The sequence below is a fragment of the Abrus precatorius genome, unplaced genomic scaffold (genome assembly GCF_003935025.1).
Source record: "Abrus precatorius isolate BTA unplaced genomic scaffold, Abrus_2018 Scaffold8, whole genome shotgun sequence".
In the NCBI taxonomy this organism is placed as follows: domain Eukaryota; kingdom Viridiplantae; phylum Streptophyta; class Magnoliopsida; order Fabales; family Fabaceae; genus Abrus; species Abrus precatorius.
The window spans coordinates 16397526-16423363 of NW_020874428.1; the positions used below are offsets into that span (position 1 = coordinate 16397526).

The 25838-nt window shown below is 33.5% G+C and overlaps 1 protein-coding gene and 2 non-coding genes across 3 annotated transcripts; 1 reads left to right on the plus strand and 2 right to left on the minus strand.

Moving 5' to 3' along the window:
- Nucleotides 1–903: 903 nt before the first annotated feature.
- On the minus strand, nucleotides 904–6208 carry LOC113874318 (WAT1-related protein At4g08290-like). The gene is made up of 7 exons (XM_027512553.1): nucleotides 6000–6208; nucleotides 5543–5605; nucleotides 4345–4461; nucleotides 3212–3455; nucleotides 2930–3088; nucleotides 1741–1892; nucleotides 904–1048 (listed from the first exon to the last, which is right to left on the minus strand). The coding sequence occupies exons 1-7, from the start codon at nucleotides 6206–6208 to the stop codon at nucleotides 904–906; spliced, it is 1089 nt and encodes a 362-aa protein (XP_027368354.1).
- An 11628-nt stretch (nucleotides 6209–17836) lies between these two features.
- On the plus strand, nucleotides 17837–17943 carry LOC113848565. The gene has a single exon (XR_003501830.1). It is a non-coding gene; the product is annotated as a small nucleolar RNA R71 (small nucleolar RNA).
- Nucleotides 17944–24693: 6750 nt separating this feature from the next.
- On the minus strand, nucleotides 24694–24800 carry LOC113848578. The gene has a single exon (XR_003501842.1). It is a non-coding gene; the product is annotated as a small nucleolar RNA R71 (small nucleolar RNA).
- Nucleotides 24801–25838: the final 1038 nt, after the last annotated feature.

The window sequence follows — 25838 nt, forward strand, 5'->3', positions numbered from 1 at the left end:
TTAACAATTATAATTATTTCGCATACGAAAGGCATAGGACCTCTTAATCATTAAAGCATCATAGAAATAACTTAAAATAAAAAAACAATTTATTTTTAGTTAAAGAGATAAAATTAAATTATTATTATTATTATTATTATTTCCTTAATAAATAGGCTTTCAAGAATCAAAGTATAAATAATGAAATTTTGTTGATATGATTTAAATTTCTCCTCATTATAAAAAATTTGACACAATTTTAAAACTTGTAGATATATTATCTAAAATTTGATATTTAATTATATTTTAAAAGCATACAATTTATTAAAATAAAATAATATATAAAGTATTTATTAATTTTATTTTTAATAAAATTTTATAAAATTATTTGATAAGAACTTCTAAATCAATAATTAAATTTATTAATTTTATATTGTAAAAAAATTATTGAATAAAGTAAGCCGAGTATCAACGGATGCTAACTCACTCACTCTATGTATATAAAACGAAAATCAGTATTCCCTTTCTAGTTATACATTATGGAAAGAAGGCTTTACAATCACTTATGTTGGCGTAGAATTGTTAATTCTGGTTAAATCATGCACATCTTCTTTAAGTTTTCTGTGCAGGGAGGCTAACAATTTATACCTTTAGTGCAATGAACAATAATAAAAAAACAAACAATAATAAAACACTTGGTCTTGGTCTGACAATGGTAATAATTAAAGCAAAGTTGTGATTCAACCTTAAAACGGCTTATATATATATATATAACAGGGCTAATACATATATCGTGCTCATAAACAACACACCCTCCACCAAATGAAGTTGTGCAAGTTATTATGCAACCATTTGTTATTCGACAAATATAAGTTAAGCTATAGCTCTATGTAATATATTTTCTTTTCTAATAGTCTCTATTATTTAATTATGAGTTGCTGAGGTAGTTGGCAATTGTTGTGTTTTTGTTTCCTTTGTTGTTGATGACAGCGTGAGGACTGCATACTCCTTGAATTTTCCCCACAGCACTAAATAAAGACCTACTGCAATAGTGATGGCGCCAACGACACTGAGATAAATGATTAGAGACAGAAAACAAGATTCAGAAATTAAATATACTTCTCGTTTATTTAATATATTAATATCTTAAATCTAGAAGCCAAATTCAACATTTCACGTTATTGTATATAACAACAGCTTCTTCTTCTTTTTTTAACGCAAGCAACATCATACAATTAAAAACACTTACATTTTAGTTTCTATATTTAAAATAACTAAACTTTTAATCTTTACATAGATATTTAATTATAATTTAATCACTTTTATCATTAATATCATTATAATGATAAACACTAAAACGTAAATTACAAAAAGCAAAATTGAGCAGAAACTTAAACATAACTTTTTCTAATTATAAACTAATTCGTAAATGTGTTAATTATATGAATTAAATGTATAATTTAATTTAACGAAGATAATAATGCCCGTAAATAAACACAGGTCTTAAACCTTTGTTGGATGTCCTAAAAATGTTGATGTTTTATGCAATTTACTTATTGCTACTATTGGGAAAACAACTATTGCTAGAGCTTTGTTCGAAATATATACGGTCAAATAAAATTTGTGGTGGCAATGTATATACTATAAATATGGATGTGTTTTTCCTTATCAACAAAACATGGATGGATATTTTTGTATTATATACAGATAGAAGGAGCATAGGAACAATATTGGCGCAAACGAAATACCATAACGAGTTACCTTCCGAGGTAGAGCTGTTCTCGTAGAAAGAAAGTACCCAAAGCAGCAACGATGATCATGCATAGCGGATTAAACGATGTCACAAACACTGGGCCTCTGGTTTTCATCACCAGTCCTTGTACATAATATGCCATTCCTGAACTCACTATTCCCTGCAATTATAAAAATAATTATATATATATATATATATATATATATATATATATATATTATGGGAGCCATTTTTAACTAATAAAATGTGCCCTGAACATATTATTTTTTGTAGTAGCTATTATCATAGATTTTTTGTTTGCTAATTTGTCACATGGACTTTGAACTTATCTTTGTTATGTATCCAACTCATTCACATAAAATATATCGAATTTTGGTTCTAGTCTTTTTTTTAAAAATAATAATTAAGTTTTGATTTGTATCTCTTAAGAAAAAAGACGACAGTTTTGTCCGTATTGCAACCTCTCGTATGTATACAGCTTTTTCACCCCTCTAAGATTGAAGTTCTGATTAAGTCTCGTCTATATTTAAAAATTAAACAATTTTGTATTCGTACATCCTCAATTATGTTCTTTCCCTTATTTTTAATGATAGCTCTTTTTTTCCCTTCGCTTTAACCAATCTTATTCTTAACTATTTAAAATAAAATTAACTATTAGAATTTCACTGTAAAGAAGTCGCATATAATTTAACCAAAAAATGGATTTGATGAAGAGTTTACGGGTCTTTTCATGAACGTGAAAATGAAAGAGACTACGATGAGCCCACTTCATTTTAGCTCTGGGCCAGCAACTTGGAACTAGATTATACCAACAATTGTGAATCCATCATAGATTACAACTATGTACGACGGGTTAGATTATTCGTTTAATGGATTTGAATTTGAATATAGGTAAATACTTGTACAATTTGATGAGTATTAATACAAATACAAATATTAGTTTTCTACTCATTTACACGCATCAAGTAAACCATTTTGCTATAATTTTGTACATATATTGAGATTTGATGTTTTATTATATTTTATTTGAAGTATTTTTAAAAAATGAAAATCAAAATTATACTTAATAGGTATAGATAAATGAAACTGAAACGAATTGGGACAATTTGAAATATAACCCGAACTTACATTCAAAATATACTAAATTTAATTTTAAAAGCTTAAACCCGTTAAATTTTACCACAAACCTAAACTTACAGCATAAAGAGGACCATAGAGCCTATAGTCCAAACCGATAGCCCATGCCCGAGAGTGATGATCTGCAACCAGCGCAACCACAGCACTTTGCAAGGCACCGGCGAAGCATATCAACGATGAGAGTGATAGTTCCGCAGGGTACCTTTTCACTGTTATGGACTGCTCTTACACAATCACATTTTTATGAACATCAGAGCATATAATAACAACAACTCGCAAGCCTAATTAATTTGATGAATCATATATCCATATCATGTAATATTGCATAAATAATATAATTACCTGTAAAATGTAGAAGGAGGACCAAGCCATGCAACCAAGGCATAAAAATAGGGTCCCTAGGATCCATTGTTTATGACCATTATGGGATTGACTTTCATCTTGCTGGTGGGGAGTGTTTGGATCATTAAATAAGTTGACTTGGGGTCCTTTGTATATTGTCATCAACAAAGCCCCAGCAAGCGTTACACAGGTTCCAATCACTTTTGCCTGAGTGCGAAAGTCCTTTAACTCTACACGCTCTAACCTGACATAATACAAAGTAATTTGATAATTGTATTGGATAGGACATCATAGGACACCATTATGAAGAAATTCGAATACTCCTTCAGCAGAAGGTTACTACAGAGGTCCTCAAACTAATCCAGCCCAACATGCCCCTGCTCATTTCCAGAAAGTCCGTGAAAGAAAAATGCAACTGTTCATGCAGCCTGCACATGATTCGCCCAAAGAAAGAGAGGGGTAGGAAGGCTAAGAGATGGCGCACTAGAAGGCCTATCCGGAAATTTTCTAGCAAGAAGAAGTAGGGATTCGGCGCTACTATTATAAGAATATAGATAAATCACGCGGACTCCTCTTCTCAATCAGATTAAAAAATAATTAAACTAATTAGAATAAATAATTATATCATTATTTATTTAATTGGAAAACCAAAATTAAGTCTGATTCACAAAGTTTATTAATCTATAATATTACTTATAAAAAAATATAAAAAATACAAATGAAAGATTGACTTTTAAATATTTAATAGTATTTATAACTTAAACTAACACCTCACTTTATTATCGGAATACTTTTTATAAATACATTCTCTTTATGTTAGACAAAAAAATCAGCAATATTGGCAAGAACGTCACCTTATCTTGTAAGTATATCCGTAATAGAAACACGATGTTATTTTGCATTAGAGTTTGCCCTGTCACTAAGACTCTTTATATTAAGATTACAATGTTATGTATTTGTACATAATATAAGTACGAGTCGTAAACTATGTACGAAATGAATCGATATGGATTGGATTAGCATAAGTGTACCAACATTATTAAAAGGAATAAAATAGAGTTGAAAGGAAAAGTATTAGAAGTTTATTATAAATAAAGTAGAAGTAAAATTATCTTCAATAAATTGAATTTTACCTCAGAATTACCGCTAGCACAAAGGTTAGAGAAGGTACGGAGTTCATCATAGCAGATGCAAATGATGCCGAAGTGTATTGCATCCCCAAGCAAGTAAGGCTTTGATCAATTACTGGCCTGAAATATCAAATACATATGACAATCAATACGCACTGAAGTTGCCGTAAGTTTGACTAAAATATGTAAATTTTGCGAGTCTTCTTCTCAGTATCTTTTACAATGAAGTAACGACCAAATATCAATTACCATAAGATCAGCTATCTTTTATGGTAACAATTTTTGGGATAGGGGGTGGAAGCAACAAAAATTATTATTATTATTATTATTATTATTATTATATAAAGATGCCTATTCAAGAATTTAGGGTAAATTATGTTTAATGATCTTAATTTTAAGTTTATTAAATATTCCATGCACCCTAAAATTTTATTTCCGAATTCTCCAAAAGTTTGAGTTAAATGAAAAATATAGTAGTTAGTTACATCTAAAACAATGGTTAAAAGGTTAAAATCAAAACTAAAATAACCAAATTAGTGAAAAAAAAAAAAACAATTTAGGGGGTAATTTGAAAAGTGCTATAAAGTGGTAATTAATGTGAATTTTAGCTTTCTGTAGTAAAATTTAGTTTTGAGACTCCTATTATCCACTAGTTACATTAAGTTTAATTGATCCAATTTAGTTAAATCGGGTAGATTCATTAAGTGAGGAAACATTAAGAGTTAATTTTTGTCTATTCACTAAATTTAAATTAGACAACTTATTTAAAAAGAACTAACTTTTTATCTTTATTTTTTGAAGGTAAGCTCCTAGTTTTACTCGACGTAATATTTATTAATTGTCATAGTTAAATTCTTAGTTAAAGATTTGAAAAATATGTGTAATGAAACTTCAACAATTACTCAATGTAAGTATATCTAGAATAATAGCAATTTAATTAATAGATACTAGTAAGTGTTTCAAACAGAAAGGGAGTAACTTTATAGTATATTAAGTTACGGTAAATATGATTTCCCCTCGAAATCAGGATACTTATGAAAGTAGTATAGGCTCTAGATGATTACTAAACCATAAACAATGGATGTGTCATTGAAATAATTGAAGCTAAGGAGGAGGGACTATGCTATGCTTTTCCAATTTCTCGAGTATATGCTACATGTCACGCATGTGAGTGTGAGATAGATAGGTTTCAGATAATTACTCCAGAAATCCAAGGGCTAGTATTTGTATGAAGACAGAGATGGTCATCTTTGGCCGAACGTTCCTGCAAAAATTGTAAAAAGAAAGTAACTTAGACAAAGTTGTATGAAGATTACTAAACACAAAGTTACTACGTATATATTATGATGGATATCATATGGTTATGTGTGATAGAAATTGTTACTCCACACTATACTTGTCTGTAAAAAGCATATGGACTCCGGCAGTTTAATTTGACAAAAAAAAATAATCTCATTTCAGTTTTTTCATTTTCACTTATAATTATAAAACTCTCACTTTGTATCAGTTTCGTCGTTTTTTCTTAAAAAAATTTAAAACTAAAAAAAAGAAGAAGAAACAAATCAAATAACGTGTGTCATTTTGTAGTTAAAAGAAAAATATTTTTTCACACAAAATCATCCGGTAATTTTAAGAGTATAATGTAAAATGAGTAGCACCTTTCAAAGATGAGCGCAAAGGGGGCAAAGACAAACGCAGCAATTGCATTGCGATAAACATTTAACACAAAACGACTCATTCCATGATCGAGACAAGCCTTGGTGATGATGAATGTTCCAGCCAACCCAAATTGCAACCCCATAGTTAACAAATAAGGCTTTGCCTGAGTCAACATATTGCCAAAACTGGGTCCACATATTTTCATCATCATTTATTAACTTAGTTAACAAATGTTGGTGGTTAATGAGAGTAGAAGAGGCTATGATTTCATGTGTATGGAATGGGCTTCCTTATATAATACCAAGAGCGATGATTAAAACAACCCATTATGCACAACAATTAGATATCTCGGGACCACATTTTAAAGTTTCGCTTTCGGTCATTCTTATTTCCTGTCGAAATTCTCATCATTTTAAAGTTTCCACTAAGCAACTAAAAACAAAAGCTATATAGTTTTGTGAGCACTCTCTGGTATCCCCTCCCTGATTTCCTTCTCGTTGAATCGTAATGAATCGACCATTTGGCTACAGTGTGTGTCTATATTTATTATATTAAATATAAACAAATACAACAAATATTTTTATTTTTTAATAAAAACATACTATTATTAATTGTTTAATCTGAACCCTAAATATTAAAATCAACAAAATTGGTTTAAAAGACCCTCGTGATGATTTAACGTTAATAAAAAGATTAAGAACTTTATTTAGTAGAGGTATGAAAGAAATTAGAAAATAGAAATAACTAGAGACAAGGTTATACTAGGTTAATTAACAAAATAACAAAGTACATGTGTCACACTTCTAAAAAGAAGTTAATTTGACTAGCAAATGTACTAGTGTTGATGTAGCAAGTTATAAAATTGAAAGAATTGTATTAGAGTCCCAAGTATCGTTCTCAGAGAATAAAAGTACTCAATTATCACTTCACAAGGCCACACTTAGTTGAGTTTCACAAATTTCAAATGGAGTTTGGAATTCAAATTGACAAATATTGAACCCAGAAGAAAAACAGAACAATTAACATACAAATGTGTGATTAACAGATGTGGAAAACATAGCAAAGGAGTTGTTTTACCAAAACATCAATGTTGAATCAATAAAGTTCTGAACTTGCAAGTAATTGGAAAGAATGACAATCAGTTTCACGTTGTATTATTCAGAGGTTAATTCCTTAACTCAATGAACCTAACATTCAATCAAATCACTCTAATTCCTTAGATCTGGTTTAATTCAATGTTGCTTTAAGTGTAATAAACCAGAAAATTGCAAGATCAAGTTCTCTTATCCCTAAGAAAACTATAATCCTAGTAATTGATTCAAATATGAGAAACAAATCTAATTTCCATTGATAAGAGTTTCTCTGTAATTAGTTAATCAAATTTCCATTCAATCACTATGTAAAGTGCAAAATAATCACTTAATCCATTCCAAAACCCAAAAGTCAGATCCAGAATCGATTCAACACATTCGTTTTGGATCCATAATCCCTAACTATGAAGAATTTACGCAACTATTACAGCAGAGAAAGAAAAAGAAAGAGAAGAGGAGAGTGAACACAGAAGAGTCATCTTCAATCGATCTTCAATCTGATTCCTCTAGGTTGAAGCTCGATGTTTGTCCTCAATCTTTCTCTCAGACTCTCTCCACACTAGAAAACTAAGTGGAAGTGAAAAATGAATCAAAGATTCCAAAAATTTGAGCGCTTCTGCAATTTATAAGTTTTTCCGCCTTCTGTGCATTATCACTTTTCTTCACAAGAGTAGCCACGTAGAGGCTTATCTGGTGTTCTGGAAGACTGGAATGATCACTTTCATTCATAAAAGTGGCAACGCTGGAAGTCAAGTTGCGCGCGCGCAAGTTGCCTTGCTACATGCCTCTCTAGAACAATCACTCTTGTTGGCGAGAGTGATAACACATTACTCGCTAAGAGTGAGGCTTCTCTGAAACATCCACTTTCACCAGTGAAAGTGATAATGCGCTCTTTGTTGTGAATGAGGTTCCTCTGGAACGTTCACTTTCACCAATGAAAGTGTTAACGCACAACTTGCTAAGTTTGGAGCTTGTCTGGAACGCTCACTGTCACCAGTGAAAGTGATAACGCGCACTTAGTTCTTCTGAGAAAGCCTCTGGAATACTCACTCTTGTGGATAACAGTGATTACGCACAGACTCCACTTCTCATTTAAGCTATGGATCAATCACTTTCATTGGCAATAGTGATCACGCCCAGCTCAAACTCCATAAACCTTGTTCTTTGAGTCCAGATTTTCTACTTTTCTTCTATCTTTCCATTGATCTTCCATCTTCATGAACTTTGCTCAAAATTTTCTACAAAACATGCTTGAATTATTAATTTCTACACAGAAAATTCACAAATGTTGAAATAACTATGTATTTAAAGACAACATTCAATCATTCTATTTTTATAAATTTTTCTGCTTTTTCCAACATATTTTCTTTATTAAATGGATTAAACTATAGTAAAATACTAGTAAAAATATGGATTCATCACCACCCCAAACTTGAATTTTTGCTTGTTCCCAAGCAAATCAAACTAAACAAAGGTAAGTTCCTCCACTTTTCAAATTCAATTAACAAATTGCTTTTCTCAAATTTTCCAATTTTCAATTTTGCATTTTCTAATTTCCTAATTCAATCAAGTTATACATCCAATCACTCATCATGATAATCACACTGCATTAATCATACTATGAGTAAGAATTGCTATCTAAGTTCATGTATTTCAACAAAGTTCATGTGAGCAAAATTAAGAAACATGATCACAACTCACTAGAAGTATTTCCCTCATCACTCAATAGTGTTTAGGTTCACTGTTTTTCTCTCTACATCATCATTTTTACCACACTCTACCAGAGACTTGCATATATTCTCAATCTCCTCTATAAAAATGTAACAAATCACATATCAAGAGGACTTTTCAGGTAAAATTGAGGTTAAAGGCCAGGTAGGTGTTCAATATGGTTAATTCCAAACAGAAAAGATGCAATTCAAGTAGATGAAGTTCAAAACTTAGAATGAGATTGCATTCTCTTTTTCTTCCATTCAATTTTGCACAACATTTTATGATTTTTGCAACATTTCAAGTGCTTTTCATGTATAAGTTTATGCCTTTATGCATGAAATTCTTTTATGTTTTTCACACCTTTCTATTTCTTCTTTTCAATACTTTGCTTTTCATTTTTCTTTTCAAATAACTCAGAGCTTTGCTGTTACTTTTCTTTTTCAAATAACTCATAACTTTGTTGTTACCCACCCCAAACTTAAAACTTTGTTTGTCCTCAAGCAATGTCATACAATATCAGAACATGCCACCCCAAACTTAATTCTGGAAATCATCTTTCATTAAACTCAAAATTGCCTCTTTCTTATTTGGATAGGTCTCATGGTTTTTCAGTAAGGCTTATATTGAAGTTTTGCCGAATGAAAGGTTAAAGGCTCAAAAGGGTGAACTAGGATTTTTAGCACAAGGGAGGTTTATTTAGGCTCTAAGCATGAACAAAGAAGGCCTTCATCATATATGCGAATTGTACATTTTACAAATTCAATCAAGAAACAATGCAAGTTCTAGAGGAGCAACAAAATATGAGATCAATTAGCACACAACAAGAAATGCATGAGGTTTAAGTCTCACCAAGGCTTTTTAAGTGAACATGTTAATCAATGAAGCTCACAATTCACTTTTTCAGAATTATATTTGCAGAATGGCAAGACTGCCTCATTTTAAAAATTACAAGTGTGATCTCATTTTGAGAATGGGAAAAATAACTTAAAAAGAAAAATTTAATCAAAATTCACAGAATTGTCAAGTAGAATGCAGTTAATCCATAGAATGCAGCTCAATATCTATACTAATATTTTTGTGATTTTTCTAAAAATTTTGCAATGAATGTGAAGCTAAACTCATGAACAAGAGGTAAAGAATTAATCGCCTTTCATGGCAGCTTGTGCAAGTGTCACAATCCATTGTGTTTGAGTGCTGTGTGATAGTGACAGCTTTTGCAGATAACACCAAAAATTTATCAATTATCAATTAAAATGCAGTTAACTTCAAAACTAGAAGATATTTAAAACAGAAATATTCATAACTAAAATTAAACCCTAAAATGTAATTACAAATCCCAAAAGTTTGAAACTTAATTACAACTATCTACAAAATTTCTAAATGATAAAAATTAAAAGTCCTAAGCTATTCATCTGCTTCATTTTCATCTGAGGTGTCCTCTTCTTTTGATTCTTCATCTTCCTCTTCTTCTTCTGCCTCCTCCTCCACTTCAGCTGGCTATGGGAAATGAGTTTTATAGATTGGCAGGTCTTTGAAAACTGAGGAGCACAGACACTGAGCATTTTCTACCAAATCTGGTGTATGGTACATCTCATCCTTGGTCATTCCCATCCTCTGACCAACGTTCAGCAGGACACACTCTAGCAGCATGATTCCAGCTTTGACACTGTTATGGAGTTCATTCTACCTCTCAGCCAACTGATTCTGCCTTTCAACCATCAAATTTAGTGTGTTCTTCATCTTCATTGGCTTGTCTTTCTTAAATTGAGAAGGGATGGGAGCTACTGTAGTGCAAGAGGTGGTGGCATAAATCTCCTTCACCATTGCAATTGATATGGGTGGCATAGCTCTGATCCTCTCTTGGTAGTCACCAAATTCTACCCCTGCATCCTCACAAAGCACAATTATTAAAGAAGGAAAAGGTAGTGAATCTCTCTTTGTTTTCAGAATATTGAGAATGCATTCACTAATCACTTCTCCCACATCAATGTACATATCATTGACAATTGCAAAAAGAAGTTTTGCTCTTTTTACTGCCAGTGTTGAACTATGCTTGACTGGCATGAAAGAGTTCAGGATGAATGTGCTCTAAACTTTAGCAAAAGGTAACAAATTTTTGGTGGTGATGCACTTGGGCTTCTTGGCCTGGTTCAGCTGCCAAGTTGTTCCGAGCCTTCCAATCCTCTGCATAATTTCCACATAGTCCTTGTCAGGGCTATTCTTGAAGGTACTAAACTCCAGCTATCCAAGTTGCTTCTCAGTGTTGATATTTAGCACCTTGTTGATATTGGCAGCAGTGAACTCAATTCTCATCCCCTTGACCATTGTGTGAAATTTGGGGATTTGATCTCCCTTGAATCTCATGGCATTGGCATAGAACTCTTGTGTAATTTTCCTCCAGCCCATGCTAGCCATAGAGCAGAAGGAGTCACATTCCCTTTTCTGGATTTCCTCCTTGTATTCAAGGTAATTCTCTCCAGCAATTTCAAATGCCCTATCTGGGATCATGCATTTCAATTGGCCTTGAAGTTGAGGCTCCTTCCATTCTACCCCTCTTGGATCTTGGAGTGCCCCTTGAAGATCCTACTGGGGTGTTGTTGGATGTTCTTGCCATTTACAGATTGATGCTAAAAATCAATTTAACAGATTACACAAGTTAAAATGCATTCTGTTGTTAGGCTAATGCAATTATCCATACACATATGTGAAAATTATAGATGCACAACATTTAGCAATCACACTGAGATAGATTGTAATATTTGTTCCCAATTGCAATTTCAGAATGCACATAATCACAGAAAAACAGGGTAACACAGAAGGACATTTTCAGGTTTTCAACTTTTCACAGAATTCTTCAATTTAGCAAACAGACTTTTCATCAAAATAATGCAGAATTATTTGGCATGAAATTTGTCAAACATTTAATCTAGTATAGAGCATCAACTAATATTAGACAATCACATTCAAACATTTCAAGTCAAACATTTTCACTGTAGTCCTTTAGGTCAACTCAAATTTTGCAGAAAGCTTGTTCAAATATATAGTAATGCAGGTTCGAATCTCTAAATAAGAACATCAACAATAAAGTGAAAACCTAGCCATAGTATCTTTTCGTTCCATGTTTGAATTAAACAACTCAAAATATTTTCTCATTCGCCCTATTCAAACATTTTCCAAAGCTTTCAAACGTACAGACCCCAACCCACAAATTTCAGAAATAATGAGAAGTGTACCTGGAATAGAGATGTAGAAATGTAGATTCACGTGAGGGGGAGAAGAATATTCTTCTGGGTCAGTACACAGAGGGTGAGAATCAGAGAGCGCGCAGAGGGAAGTGTGAGTTTTATGTTTAAGAGTGTGTGTGCGTGATCACTTTAAGCAATATTTATAACCACGCGTGGGCACGTGACCACTCCTAAAAGAAAAAGTGAACGTTACAAAATTAAAAGCATCCAGCGTGTTCACTATTTTTCAACAAAGTGAGCATTTCATAGAGGTTGATTTTTACGATTGAAATGTGCATTATCACTATTGTTGGAAAAAGTGACAACATGCAAGCTTATTTCCTGAGCGTTATTACTTTTGTCAATGAAAGGGAAAATGCACAAAGGGATATCTCATACTTACCTGTGCGTGGCCATGTTTTACCAGAAAAGTGAGTGTTCTAGGGAGAGGTATCTCCTTCAGAGTTCTGCATGGTTACTTTTATCAATAAGAGTGAATGTTCTAGAAGGTGTGTTTTCCAGTCAGCCTCTGCGTGATCACTCTCATATGTGAGAGTGATTGTTCTAGAGGAGGGTGTTACTCTTCATGCCTCTGCGTGATCACTTTTATAAGCAAAAGTGATTTTTCTAGAGGGAAACATCAAAATGCAGTCTCTGCGTGACTCCTTTCCTGAAAAAGAGTGACTCCTTTCATCAATCAAAGTTCTCTAAAACCTCAAGTAACTCACTTATTCAATTCTAATCCTTTCAATACACACTCACAACATAAAATCTCAATTCATTCATCAGATTAACCTCAAAACACAGATGTAGCAAAATCACAGAATCAGAAATGTAGAAATTTAACAAAGTGAATAATGAAAATTCAAGTGCAATGCAAAAACAGTAAAAGGGTTCAGAAATGTGAGTTGCCTCTCACAAAGCGCTCTTTTAATCTCAGTAGCTTGACATTAAATGTTCCTCACTCAAGAGAAACTAGTTTGACATAGTAGATATTCCTTGCAAATTCCTCTCCATGACAAACCTTCAATCTTTGGCCGTTGACCTTGAATTCTCTCCCTGTCTTTTGATCTTCAATTGGAATTGCTCCAAAGGGATATGTTTCTTTGATCAGAAAAGGTCCAGACCACCTTGATCTAAGTTTCTCAGGAAATAGTTTCAGTCTAGAGTTAAACAATAACACTTGTTGTCCAGGTTTAAATTCTCTTTTCAGAATGAACTTATCATGAATTCTCTTAGTTCTTTCTTTATACAGCTTTGCATTTTCATAGGCTTGCTGTTTGAACTCTTCCAATTCATGTAGCTGTAAAATTCTCTTCTTCCCAGCACTTGGTAAATCAAAGTTCAGTCATTTAGTGGTCCAATAAGCCTTATGTTTCAGCTCCAAAGGTAAATGACATGTCTTTCTAAAGACTAACCGGTAGGGTGACATACCAATTGGAGTCTTAAAGGCAGTTCTATATGCCCATAGAGAGTCATCTAGCTTCTTTGACCAATCTTTCCTTGAACTATTCACCACTTTTTTTCCAAAATCTGCTTGATTTTTCTGTTTGATACTTCAACTTGTCCATTTGTTTGTGGATGATATGGAGTAGCAACCTTGTGCTTCACACCATACTTTATTAGTACAGACCCAAGGTATTTGTTGCATAAATGTGCACCTCCATCACTGATTAAAAATCTGGGCACTCCAAACCTTACAAGGATGTTCCTTCTTATAAAAGAGATCACTACCTTGGCATCATTCGTTCTTGTGGGGATGGCTTTCACCCACTTAGAAACATAGTCAACTGCCACTAAGATATACTCATGAGAAAATGATGTGGGAAAAGGTCCCATGAAGTCAATTCCCCATACATCAAATAACTCCACTTCTAGAATGTTGTCAATGGCAGTTCATGCTTCCTAGAGATGTTGCCTGTCTTTTGACACTTATCACAGCTTTCAACATATTTCTTGGCATCCTTGAAGAGTGTAGGCTAGAAAAATCCTGCTTGCTAGACTTTTGCAGCAGTTCTTGAACATCCATGGTGGCCTCTATAATCTGAATTGTGGCAATGCCATAATATCAGCTTGCTCACTTTGTGGAATACACCTCCTAAGTAGACCATCCACCCCAATCTTGAACAATTAAGGGTCTTCCCACACATAGAATTTGCTGTCATGTAAAAATTTCTTCTTTTGCTGCCAAGTGAGTCTCTTTGAAATGAGTTGAGTAGCCTTAAAATTTGCAATATCTGCAAACCAAGGCATGTCTTCCACTACAAGCAACCTTTCATCTTGAAATTCTTCATTGATTTCTAAGGAGTTAAGGGTTAGACTTTCTAATGGAAGTCTGGATAGATGATTAGCTACCCCATTTTCCTTTTCCTTTTTATCTCTAATTTCTAATTCAAATTCCTGCAGTAAGAGAATTCATCTCAATAATATTGGCTTGACATCCTGCTTGGACAACAAATATTTAAGTGCAGAATGGTCAATATACACTATAACTTTTGATCCCATCAAATATGATCTAAATTTGTCAAAAGCAAACACAATGGCAAGGAGTACTTTTTCAGTATTTGTGTAATTTATTTGTGCAGAATTTAAAACTTTGTTGGAATAATAAATGACATGCAATTTTCTATCCTTTTTTTGTCCTAAAACAGCACCTATTGCACTATCACTTGCATTACACATCAATTTTTTCAAAAGGTAAATTCCAATTAGGTTTTGCAAGAATAGGTGCAGAAATAAGTTTCTCTTTCAAAACAAAAAATGCATGCAAACAAGCATCATCAAATACAAACTCAGCATCTTTCACAAGTAAATCACTAAGAGGTTTTGCAATTTTTTAAAAAGTCTTTGATAAACCTCCTATAAAAGCCTACATGACCTAGAAAACTCCTAACTCCCTCAACATTAATTGGTAGAGGCTGTTTACTAATAACTTCTATTTTTGCTTGATCCACCTCCATTCCTTTTACTAAAATTTTATGGCCAAGGACAATGCCCTCTTGGACCATGAAATGACACTTTTTCCAGTTCAACACAAGGTTAGTATCTTGACATCTCTGCAAAACAGTGGATAAATTAGCTAAACAATCATCAAATGAATTTCCAAAAATAGAGAAGTCATCCATAAACACTTCAATTATTTTCTCTAGTAAATCAGAAAAGATGGAAAGCGTGCACCTTTGGAATGTAGCAGGAGCATTGCATAATCTAAATGGCATTCTTGTATATGCAAAAACTCCAAATGGACATGTAAATGTAGTCTTCTTTTGATCCATAGGGTCCACTGCTATTTGGTTGTAACCTGAATATCTATCAAGGAAACAATATAATGCATGTCTAGTAAGTCTTTCCAACATTTGGTCAGCAAATGGAAATGGGAAGTGATCCTTTCTAGTTGCATCATTCAACTTCCTATAGTCAATACATATGCGCTAACCAGTGACAGCCCTAGTAGGTATGAGTTCATTCTTCTCATTAGGCATAACTGTCATCCCTCCTTTCTTAGGGACAACTTGGGCTGGACTCACCCATTAGCTGTCCGAAATTAGATAAATGATCCTTGCATCTAGTAATTTCATGACTTCTTTCTTTACTACTTCTTTCATGGATGGATTTAACCTTCTTTATGGCTACACAACTGGTTTAAATTTCTCTTCAAATAGAATTCTATGTTTACAAAAAGAAGGATTTATACCTTTCAAGTCTAAAATGCTTCAGCCTATTGCTGATTTGTGCTTTCTCAAAATTCTCAGCAACTTTCCTCTTCTTCCTCTTTGAGTTCATTGTTGATGATGACTGGATTTTCGTGATTCTTATCCAATAAAGCATATCTCAAGTAAGAAGGCAGCTACTTGAGTTCTAGATTCTAATTTTGATCTTCTTTCACTTCCTCTTTCAGCTCTTCTTTGACTGAATTCTCTGCAGGGGTTAGAATTGGTAGAGCTTCCAATTGTTGCTCAATTTCCATAATGTGCTCTTCACTATGGATTACATATTTGGTACTCCCTACAGCTATGGTTTCTCTTAACACAAAACTTTCATCAAATTCATCAATAGGATAAGGTGTAATAAGAGAATCCATTATTTCTATTCTCATGCATGTGTTATCTTCAATTAGATATTTCAAAGCTTCAAAAACATTAAACACTATCTTTTCATCTTGAACTCTAAGCATGAGCTCTCCTTTTTGCACATCAATGAGAGCTCTCCCAGTTGCAAGAAATGGCTTGCCTAGGATCACAGGTATGTTTGCATCCACCTCCATGTCCAGAATTACAAAGTTTGCAGGAAAAATGAACTTATCAACTTTAGCCAATAAATCTTCCACAACTCCATATGGATAAGTATATGATCTATCAACTAGCTACAGTGTGATGTTGGTTGGTTTCACTTCTTCTATGCCCAATTTCTTAATGATAGCTAAAGGCATTAAGTTAATGCTTGCTCCCAAATCACATAATGCTCTTTCTACAATACATTGTCCTTTTTTGCATGGTATGTTGAAGGATCCTGGATTTTTGAGTTTTTGAGGAAATTTTCTCTTAAGAATGGCACTGCATTCTTCTGTCAATGACACTGTCTTATCATGCTCTAACTTCCTTTTTCTGGAGAGTAATTCCTTCATAAACTTTGCATATGATGGCATTTGTTCCAAAGCTTCTGCAAAAGGAATATTAATTTGTAATTTCTTAAAAACATTCAGAAATCTCTCAAATTGTTCCTCCTGTTTAGGATTTTGGACTCTTTGAGGATAAGGCAGCCTCTTGTATTTTTCTGGATCTATTGGCTTGCAAGCTTCTTCAAAAAGTTGCTTCTTGGTCTTCCTCTCAGAATTTATAGGAATTTCTACCTTTTCTTCTGAATGATCTCTCTTCAATAATTTGAAATTTCCTTGTTGCGGATCTTGTTCAATTCTTCTTTCTTCTACTGCATCACTTGCTTTTTTTCTACAGGTTTAGGACTTGCAAACACAGCTCCACTTCTTGTAGTTATGGCTTGACAATGCTCTTTTGAATTTATTACTGTGTTGCTTAGAAATCTTCCTTTATCTCTGCTGGACAGTTGTTTAGCTAGCTGTCCAATTTGTGTTTCCAACTTCTTCATGGAAGCCTTTTGTGTCTTGAAACTTGTTTAGGTTACTTTCATGAACTGCAGCATAGTTTCCTCCATCTCAGTCAACCTTTCAATCATAGGCTTAGAAAACTTCTGATTTCCTTGAGATTGAGTAGCTAGATTCCTTTGAAAGTAAGGTTGTTGTGCTACTGGACCTGCATTAGAAAAAGGTAAAGCAGAGTTAGAATTCTTGGTAGCAGAATATTAATTATTCCAATTAGAGTATTAATGATTTCTGCTATTAGAGTATTGAAATCCAAGTGGGAATGAAGGTTGCTGTCTCTAAAAATTGCCCATGTAATTCACTTGTTCTTGTGGTTTACTTTAGATACATCACATGCACCATTGGCATGATTTCCTCCACAAAAATCACAGCTTAGTTGATTTATTCCTGCACTTCCAGATTGTAGATTGCTGATCTGTTGAGTCAAGGCAACTATTTGTTCTGAAAACATCTGGTTTTGCAGCTGATTCTGTGTAAGAAAAGTTTCTAAAATCTTGGCTTCATATCCAGTACTTCTCCCTGCATTCCTTGAGTTTGAATTCTGGTACATTGATGATGCCATCATCTCAATGATTCTCTGAGCTTCTTCTAAAGATTTCATATTTAAAGAGCCTCCTGCAGCTGCATCAACCATGGTTTTTGTTACTGCATTCATCCAATTGTAGAAAGTCTCCAACTGCATCCAATCTAAAATACAGTGATGTGGACACCTTCTCAGTAGTTCCTTATACCTTTCCCAGGCTTCATATAATGATTCTCCTTCCTGCTGCATGAAAGATGTAATTTCTCCTCTTAGTTTGGCAGCTTTGGATGGAGGGAAGTACTTGGTTAGAAATTTGTTCACAAGCTCTGTCCAAGTGGTAATGCTTCCTTGTGGTTGTGCTTGTAACCAGCATTTAGCCTTGTTTATAAGAGAAAATGGAAACAATCTTAGTCTTATGGCATCTTCACTTACTCCATTCATTCTTATAGTATCACATAACTGTAAAAAATTTGAAATATGCAGATTAGGATCATTAGAAATTTCACCAGAAAATTGGTCTTATTGCACTAAATGTAGCAGGGATGGTTTAATTTCAAAGTGATTAGCTTGAATAGTTGGCCTAACTATTGAAGAATTATAACCCTACATGTTTGGAATTGCATAGTCTCCTAATGTTCTCATCCTATATTGCTCTACCATCTCTATTTCTGGAGTTAACTGTCCTAGAGGAGTAGGTGTTCCTTTTTGGATAGGAGTATTCTGAATCTCTGGAGATTAGATAACCTCTAATTCACTATCACTTCCTAAGAAATTTTCTACTCTAGCCTCTCTTCTTAATCTTCTCAAAGTTATATCTATACCAGGATCAAAGACCAGAGTTGATTTATTTTTATTTTTGCTACGCATATACAATTAAAAAAATACAAATATAGTAGAAGAAAACAGAAAACTGCACTAATTCACAGTACACATATGCAAAGTAACTATTTACAACAATATAAAATCAATCAGAAATCAAAACTACACAAATATAGAATTAACTACTCAACTGATTGCAAACAGAAAAATATAAATGTAATCTAATATTGCAGAAACTTTAAAGGAAACAAATGCTCAATCTAATTACTTTCTTGTTACTAATGATATTGAAAACAATATTCCTTGGCAACGACGCTAAAAACCACACTTCTAAAGAGAAGTTAATTTGACTAACAAGTGTACTAGTGTTGATCTAGCAAGTTAAAAAATTGAAAGAACTGTGTTAGAGTCCCAAGTATCATCCTCAGGGAATAAAAGTACTCAATTATCACTTCACAAGGCCACACTTAGTTGAGCTTCACAAATTTCAGATAGAGTTTGGAATTCAAATTGACAAGTATTGAACTTAGAAGAAAAACAGAACAATTAACATACAAATGTGTTATTAACAAATGTGGAAAATATAGCTAGGGAGTTGTTTCACCAAAACTTCAATGTTGAATCAATAAAGTTCTGAACTTGCAAGTAATTGGAAAGAATGACAATCAGTTTCACATTGTATTATTCAGAGGTTAATTCCTTAACTCAATGAACCTAACATTCAATCAAATCACTCTAATTCCTTAGATCTGGTTCAATTCAATGTTGCTTTAAGTGTAAGAAATCAAAAGATTGCAAGATCAAGTTTTCTTATCCCTAAGAAAGCTATAATCTTGGTAATTGATTCAGATATGAGAAACAAATCTAATTTCTATTGATAAGAGTTTCTCTGTAATTAGTTAATCAAATTTCCATTCGATCACTATGTAAAGTGTAGAATCAATCACTCAATCCATTCCAAAACCCAAAAATCAGATCCAGAATTGATTCAACACATTCGTTTTGGATCCATAATCCCTAACTATGAAAAATTTACGCAACCATTACAGCAGAGAAAGAAAAAGAAAGAGAAGAAGAGAGTGAACGCATAAGAGTCATCTTCAATCGATCTTCAATCTGATTCCTCTAGGATGAAGATCGATGTTCATCTCCAATCTCTCTCTCAGACTCTCCTTACACCAGAAAACTAAGTGCAAGTAAAAAATGAATCAAAGATTCCAAATATTTGAGCGCTTCTGCAATTTATAAGTTTTCTCGCCTTTTGCGTGTTATCCCTTTTCTTCACAAAAGTAGCCACGCAAAGGCTTATCTGGTGTTCTGGAAGACTGGAATGATCACTTTCATTCATAAAAGTGGCAACGCTGGAAGTCGAGTTGCATGTGTGTTCACTTTCATGAGTAAAAGTGGTCACGCGCAAGTTGCCTTGCTACATGCCTCTCTAGAACAATCACTCTTGTTGGCGAGAATGATAACGCGTTACTCGCTAAGAGTGAGGCTTCTCTGAAACATCCACTTTCACCAATGAAAGTCATAATGCGCTCTTTGTTATGAATGAGGTTCCTCTGGAATGTTCACTTTCACCAATGAAAGTGTCAACGCGCAACTTGCTAAGTTTAGAGCTTGTCTGGAATGCTCACTTTCACCAGTGAAAGTGATAACGCGTACTGTGTTCTTCTGAGAAAGCCTCTGAAACACTCACTCTTGTGGATAATAGTGATTAAGCACAAACTCCACTTCTCATTTAAGCTCTGGATCAATCACTTTTATTGATAATAGTAATCACGCCCAACTCAAATTCCATAAACCTTGTTCTTTGAGTCCAGATTTGCTACTTTTCTTCTATATTTCCATTGATCTTTCATCTTCATGAACTTTGCTCAGAATTTTCTACAAAACATGCTTGAATTATTAATTTCTACATAGAAAATTCACAAATACTGAAATAACTATGTATTTAAAAACAACCTTCAATCATTCTATTTTTATAAGTTTTTCTGCTTTTTTCAACATATTTTCTTTATTAAATGGATTAAAACTATAGTAAAATACTAGTAAAAATATGGATTCATCAACATGCAAATCACATGTAATTGACATGTTCCATAACGTTATAATAAACGATCATGATATGCATATCTAGAAGGTGTGATACAGTATTGTATGCAAAGATGTCTCTAATTTGAACCATGTATTTTTGTTTAATCACTTGTGCTTTTTGGGCTTGATCTCTCCAAATTTACTTAGTCTACAATTTTACCAAAGTCACACAAGCTAACTAAAATTCTCCTAAGAATGAAAAGTGCTCTCCAAATAAGTCAAAAAAGTTCCCTTAAATTTGATTTTGAAAAAAAAAATATTTATAGATTACACAAGTAAAAAATTCAAAATAACATGCTAAACATGTCTAAGTCATGCACTAGCCTGCCATGATCTTTGTTGTGTTTGGTAACTATTGATGCCCACTAAGCTACATGTTTTGGGGCATTTAGTTAATGGTAATTGTTGCTAATTGAAAGTAGCTACTACAAAGTAACTACCACTGTTTGTTTGATTGAATTTGTAAACTTCTTTTGGAATCTAGATTTTATTAAACATCTAAACATATACTTAGACAATTCTATTTTATTAATGAAGGAGATGTGAAAGATATGCAATGTGCATATAAATGATAATATTGCAGATTCATTCACTAAAAATAAAGGAACACACTAGGTTACTAGGCATTAGACATATGTCTAATTGGCTTTAGTGCAAGTTAAAGTTTGTTATTGTATGCACAATGAGCTTTTATGTTATGAATATACCTTATTTGTATCACAAATTTATTTGGATAAATGATATATTTCAAATTAAACTCTTTTTAAGGAATATGATATCCTTAGAATAGTAAATACAGCTGATAAGTTTGTATTTTAGCATATTTGTATAGCCTATATATTTATGTGTGACGATTATTTTAATTGAATTTTACACTAATTTATATATTAATTATACAAGTTAACATAAGAAAGCCATAATTGAATTTTGTGTGCATTTTGGGTCCAAATTAGATGAAAAATTGAGCTTTGCACCAGACAACACACCCATACCCTTACAACTAGCATAAGGGTGCTTCGAGAACATGTACGATTGAACTTATGGCATTGCATGGCTGTGCTTGCCTACGAGAATTCTAACTCTGAAGGAATTTTAAAGTTTTAAAACCTATTAAAGAGACCTCCAAGACAACGACTTAGGGACATCTTCTTCATATCTTTCACATGTGATTTTTGTCTCATCCCTTCCATGCCCTTTATAGTACATCTTTTTCACATTCTCAATCTCGGTGTTGGCTAGTCACTGATGACTATTGAAGCTTTAGAAGCGTATATTGGAGTCAAGAGCTCTTCTCATCTCTTCTCCATTTGATACTCCTCTAAATATTTATGTCTGGCTAAATCCATAGCTAGGATTATGGTGAATTTTTTGCATGACTTAGGATATTTTTTATTAATAATAATTTCATGTTTTCTTTTTTTATTAATATTTACCTTATTGCGCTATATTTGTATGTTTGAAATTGATAACTCTTAAACATATCATAAAAAATTATATCGTAGGCAACTATACCACATATAGTTAATGAATATATAAGGTAAAAGGAGATAAACAATTAGGTGGACCAAGTTTAATTCTTCTCTTTCAATCGTTATTAAATTAATAGCTTATAGACTCTATTATCATCCTTATATCTTGCATTGTTGGCATCATCATGCATCAATTAATTCAATTAGGATTGTATTTAATGTTGTTTATTGATGATCTTGATCTCTCAGTCATTCATAGTTTTGGCTTCATACATCCATGTGTTTGCTGCATATGATAAATATTCATGTTAACTTCATTTCACAAACTCACATTTGCTACACATCATAAGATTTCATGCCTGATCAAGTCCTTATGCCCACTTCCTTTTGCTGGTTCAAAGATTGTTCTACTTGTTCCATCTCCAAAGCCATTGTTTTAAACCGTTGAAAGCCTTTGTGGCTACTCCATCCCATTGCTCCTTGTGCTTATTGCTTCTTAATGGCTCATGTGTTTGTCACAACCTCATAAGCCTTTTTATGCCTATACTTGTTCACCACAATGGACCATGTGCCTACTTCATCTCATAAGCCAAGTAGCTATTGCATTTCACAGGCTAATAAGTGTCAATTAGTAGTAATTTTTGGTATATAATTTGACACTTATTTGATTCCTTTATAATTTGTTTATGCTTAAATTCCCTTTTACTTCAATATATTCATATCCCATGCCAATTAAACTTTAGCCACTTAAATTTAGTACTTATTTGTCTTAAATTTGTGACTGCATGAAGGTATTTGATCCTTTATTTTGTGCTAAATATTTAGGGGCAAGACTGGTGAAATGAAGATGGAAAGAGGAAAAAGCAAAGTCTTCATAGCCAGCAAATCTTGCCTGGGGAACTCTGGGTGGCCTAAGCAAGGTGTGGGTTGCCTAAGCAAGGACGTCGAGCTGCAGGACCTGCATTTTGCTGCATTCTCGCTCAAGCAAGATAATCATCGCTTGAGTGAGAGTTTCGCCTAGGCATCAACTAGGACTAAAGGGCACTTCTGTGTAGTTCTCACTTAAGCGAGAATTTATTAAATACCCTAAATTAAAAGAGCTCAAGCACGAGAAAAAGGATTATCGATGATCTGGAAGAGTTGTGAAGAACCTAGGGCAAGAAGGGAAGCATGGAAGAGTAACTTCACCATTGGAGAATTAATTTTTATTCTCTTTCCATGTATTTTCTTATTGTTTAGTACATTATACGTGGCTAGAACTTTATAGGGGATTAGATGTAATCTTAACTTTCTGAGTATTTTTGTTCATTGATATAGTTGCTTATTTCCTATGTGTTGAGTGTGTTTATTTTGATATTAATTCTTGCTTCTACCCCACGGGGAATGATTCATGATAAGAGAATCTAGGGTGAGTTGGAAAACTATCTTGGAACTCAGTTGGGGTAAATACACGCGATAAGTTAGAACTCTAGGAATAGATTTTAATCTGTTATATGCTATATAACTCTTATTAGTAATGCTACATTATTTTTTATTTGGGTAAGGGATTATTATTTAATAAATATATCTTAAAATTTCGGGTGAGAGGAATCCAACGAATGAATATAATAGGGAATGCATTGTAAAACCGTGGTAATTATGCAATTATATTATGACTAAAATATGAAGTTAGTGATAGATGAAATCCAATCTCTACTTTTCATCATCGTACTAAATTTATATTTTGTTATCTTGCTAAATTTTCATGAACCCATTAATCAAAAGCACATGAATGGTAGATGTAAATTTGTGAATACTTAAGATTATTACTTTTAATTAGGATAACCAAAATTACTTGTGTATCACCACTCCCTATGGATACGATAATCTTTTATACTACATTGAAACTTGGTATACTTGTCAAATCTCATAACAAGTTTTTTGGCACTGTTGTCGGGGAGTGTGCTAGATACTTAGTAATTTTTGTTTTATCCTTATTAAAAATTTATTCAATTACTTTTGTATAGATATTGTTTATTGACTTGATTATCCCTGTGTTAATTTCCTTGTGAAGTGTTTGTTCTTGTATGCAATCTCATAACTCAGTTGAACCCTTTGTTTTTTATCTAGAAATAAAGAGATCAATTAGTAAAAAGAGACATGCAGCAAGGACAAGAAGGCAACAAGAAGAGATAAATAAGGAAAAGAGCAAGAGGGAACTTCTCAATCTCAACTTGAATCTCAATCTGATCAACCACCTTCCGACCAGTCAAGGATGGGAGAACAAGGAGCAAATCCACTAAGAAGAACCCTCGGTGATTATGCAGTCCAACAAGAACCAAGGCATTTTTCTAGTATAGTGGTTCCAATCACTGGGTTAATGGAGATGAAGCTAGCATTCCTTAGTCTTGTGGGTGCCAATCCATTCTCAGGGCTTGAACATGAAGACCCACACACTCACTTGTCTACATTTTATGAGTTGTGTGGCATAATGGGTATCCTTCAATGAAGTGAAGAAGCTACATATTTGAGACTTTTCCCTTTTTCTTTGGTGAGAAAAGCAAAGGCATGGTTGCAATCACACCCAAATCAAAGCTTCACCAGTTGGAATGATGTGGAGGAAAAATTCCTGAATAGATTATTTTCACCATCTCAATTTATTACTGCTAAATATGACATTTCAGTGTTTCGACAAGGGGCTGATGAATCTTTTTGTGAAGCTTGGGAGCATTTCAAATCCTTGCTGAGGAAATGCCTTAATCATGGATTTGATGATATTGCCCAACTCAATATATTTTGCAATGGCTTAAGGCCAAACACTAAAATGATCCTAGATGTTGTAGCTAGTGGTACAATGATGTCAGTTGATGTTGAACAAGCTACAAGAATCATTGACGCTCTCACCTCCACTCACTATCAAGCTCAACATCATAGACAGCCGGTACAAAGAAAAGGAGTTCTAAAGCCAAATACCACAGATGTATTATTAGCTCAGAATAAAATTTTGACTCAGCAAATTGAGGCTGTTACCAAGCAAATATTCAGCCTTTCTCAACAACTACATGTTGTAGCTTCACAACCTGCTCAGCAAGCACAACCTCTTATGTGTTATTTCTGTGGAGGTGACCACCCTAGTCCCTAATGGTCATTGCTTTTATTCCCCAAATATGCAAAAGGAGGAAGTGCAGTACATGAGCAAACAACAACGGCCTACCAACTTTTTAAACAACTCTTATAGCAACAATCAGAATTGGAGAAGCAATCAAGGTCAAAACCAAGGATAGAGGCAAGAGGCTAGACCATCAAATAGGCAACCTCCATTTCAACAGCAACACCAATATTCATCACTTCATGAGAGGCAGTCAAAGTTGGAGGATACTCTGGAGAAATTCATGCAAGTTTCCTTGGTAAATCAAAAGAACACTGAAGCCTTAATAAGAAACTTGGAAACACAGGTGGGCCAATTAGCTAAACAGCTTTTAGAGCAACAGGCAAGCCATTTTTCAGCCAACACCCAAACCAACCGAAAGAGCACTGTAATGCAATTATCACGAGAAGGGGTAAGGTCGTGAGTGGTAGAATGGAAGCTAATTCAAAGGTGGTGGAAGGAAAGGAAGAAAAGGAGAAAGATAGTGAGAGAGAAAAAGGATTAAATAAAAATGAAGAAAAGATTAACGACAAAGAAAAAAAGTCAGAGGAAGTAGAAGAGAAGAAAAGAGGGGAGAGAGGCAAAGAAAAAATGTCTCATATGAAGAGATTACCATATCCCCTAACACCTTCTAAAAAGGACAAGGAAAGGCAGTTCAT

What these genes read in the sequence shown, in the direction of transcription:
- LOC113874318 (XM_027512553.1), bottom strand. Translation starts at nt 6,208, where the DNA reads ATGATGAAAATATGTGGACCCAGTTTTGGCAATATGTTGACTCAGGCA. An exon ending in CCTCCTTCTACATTTTACAG is followed by an intron (nt 3,089 to 3,211) that starts GTAATTATATTA and finishes GTGTAAGAGCAG; the next exon opens with TCCATAACAGTGAAAAGGTA. An exon ending in GAACAGCTCTACCTCGGAAG is followed by an intron (nt 1,049 to 1,740) that starts GTAACTCGTTAT and finishes CATTTATCTCAG; the next exon opens with TGTCGTTGGCGCCATCACTA.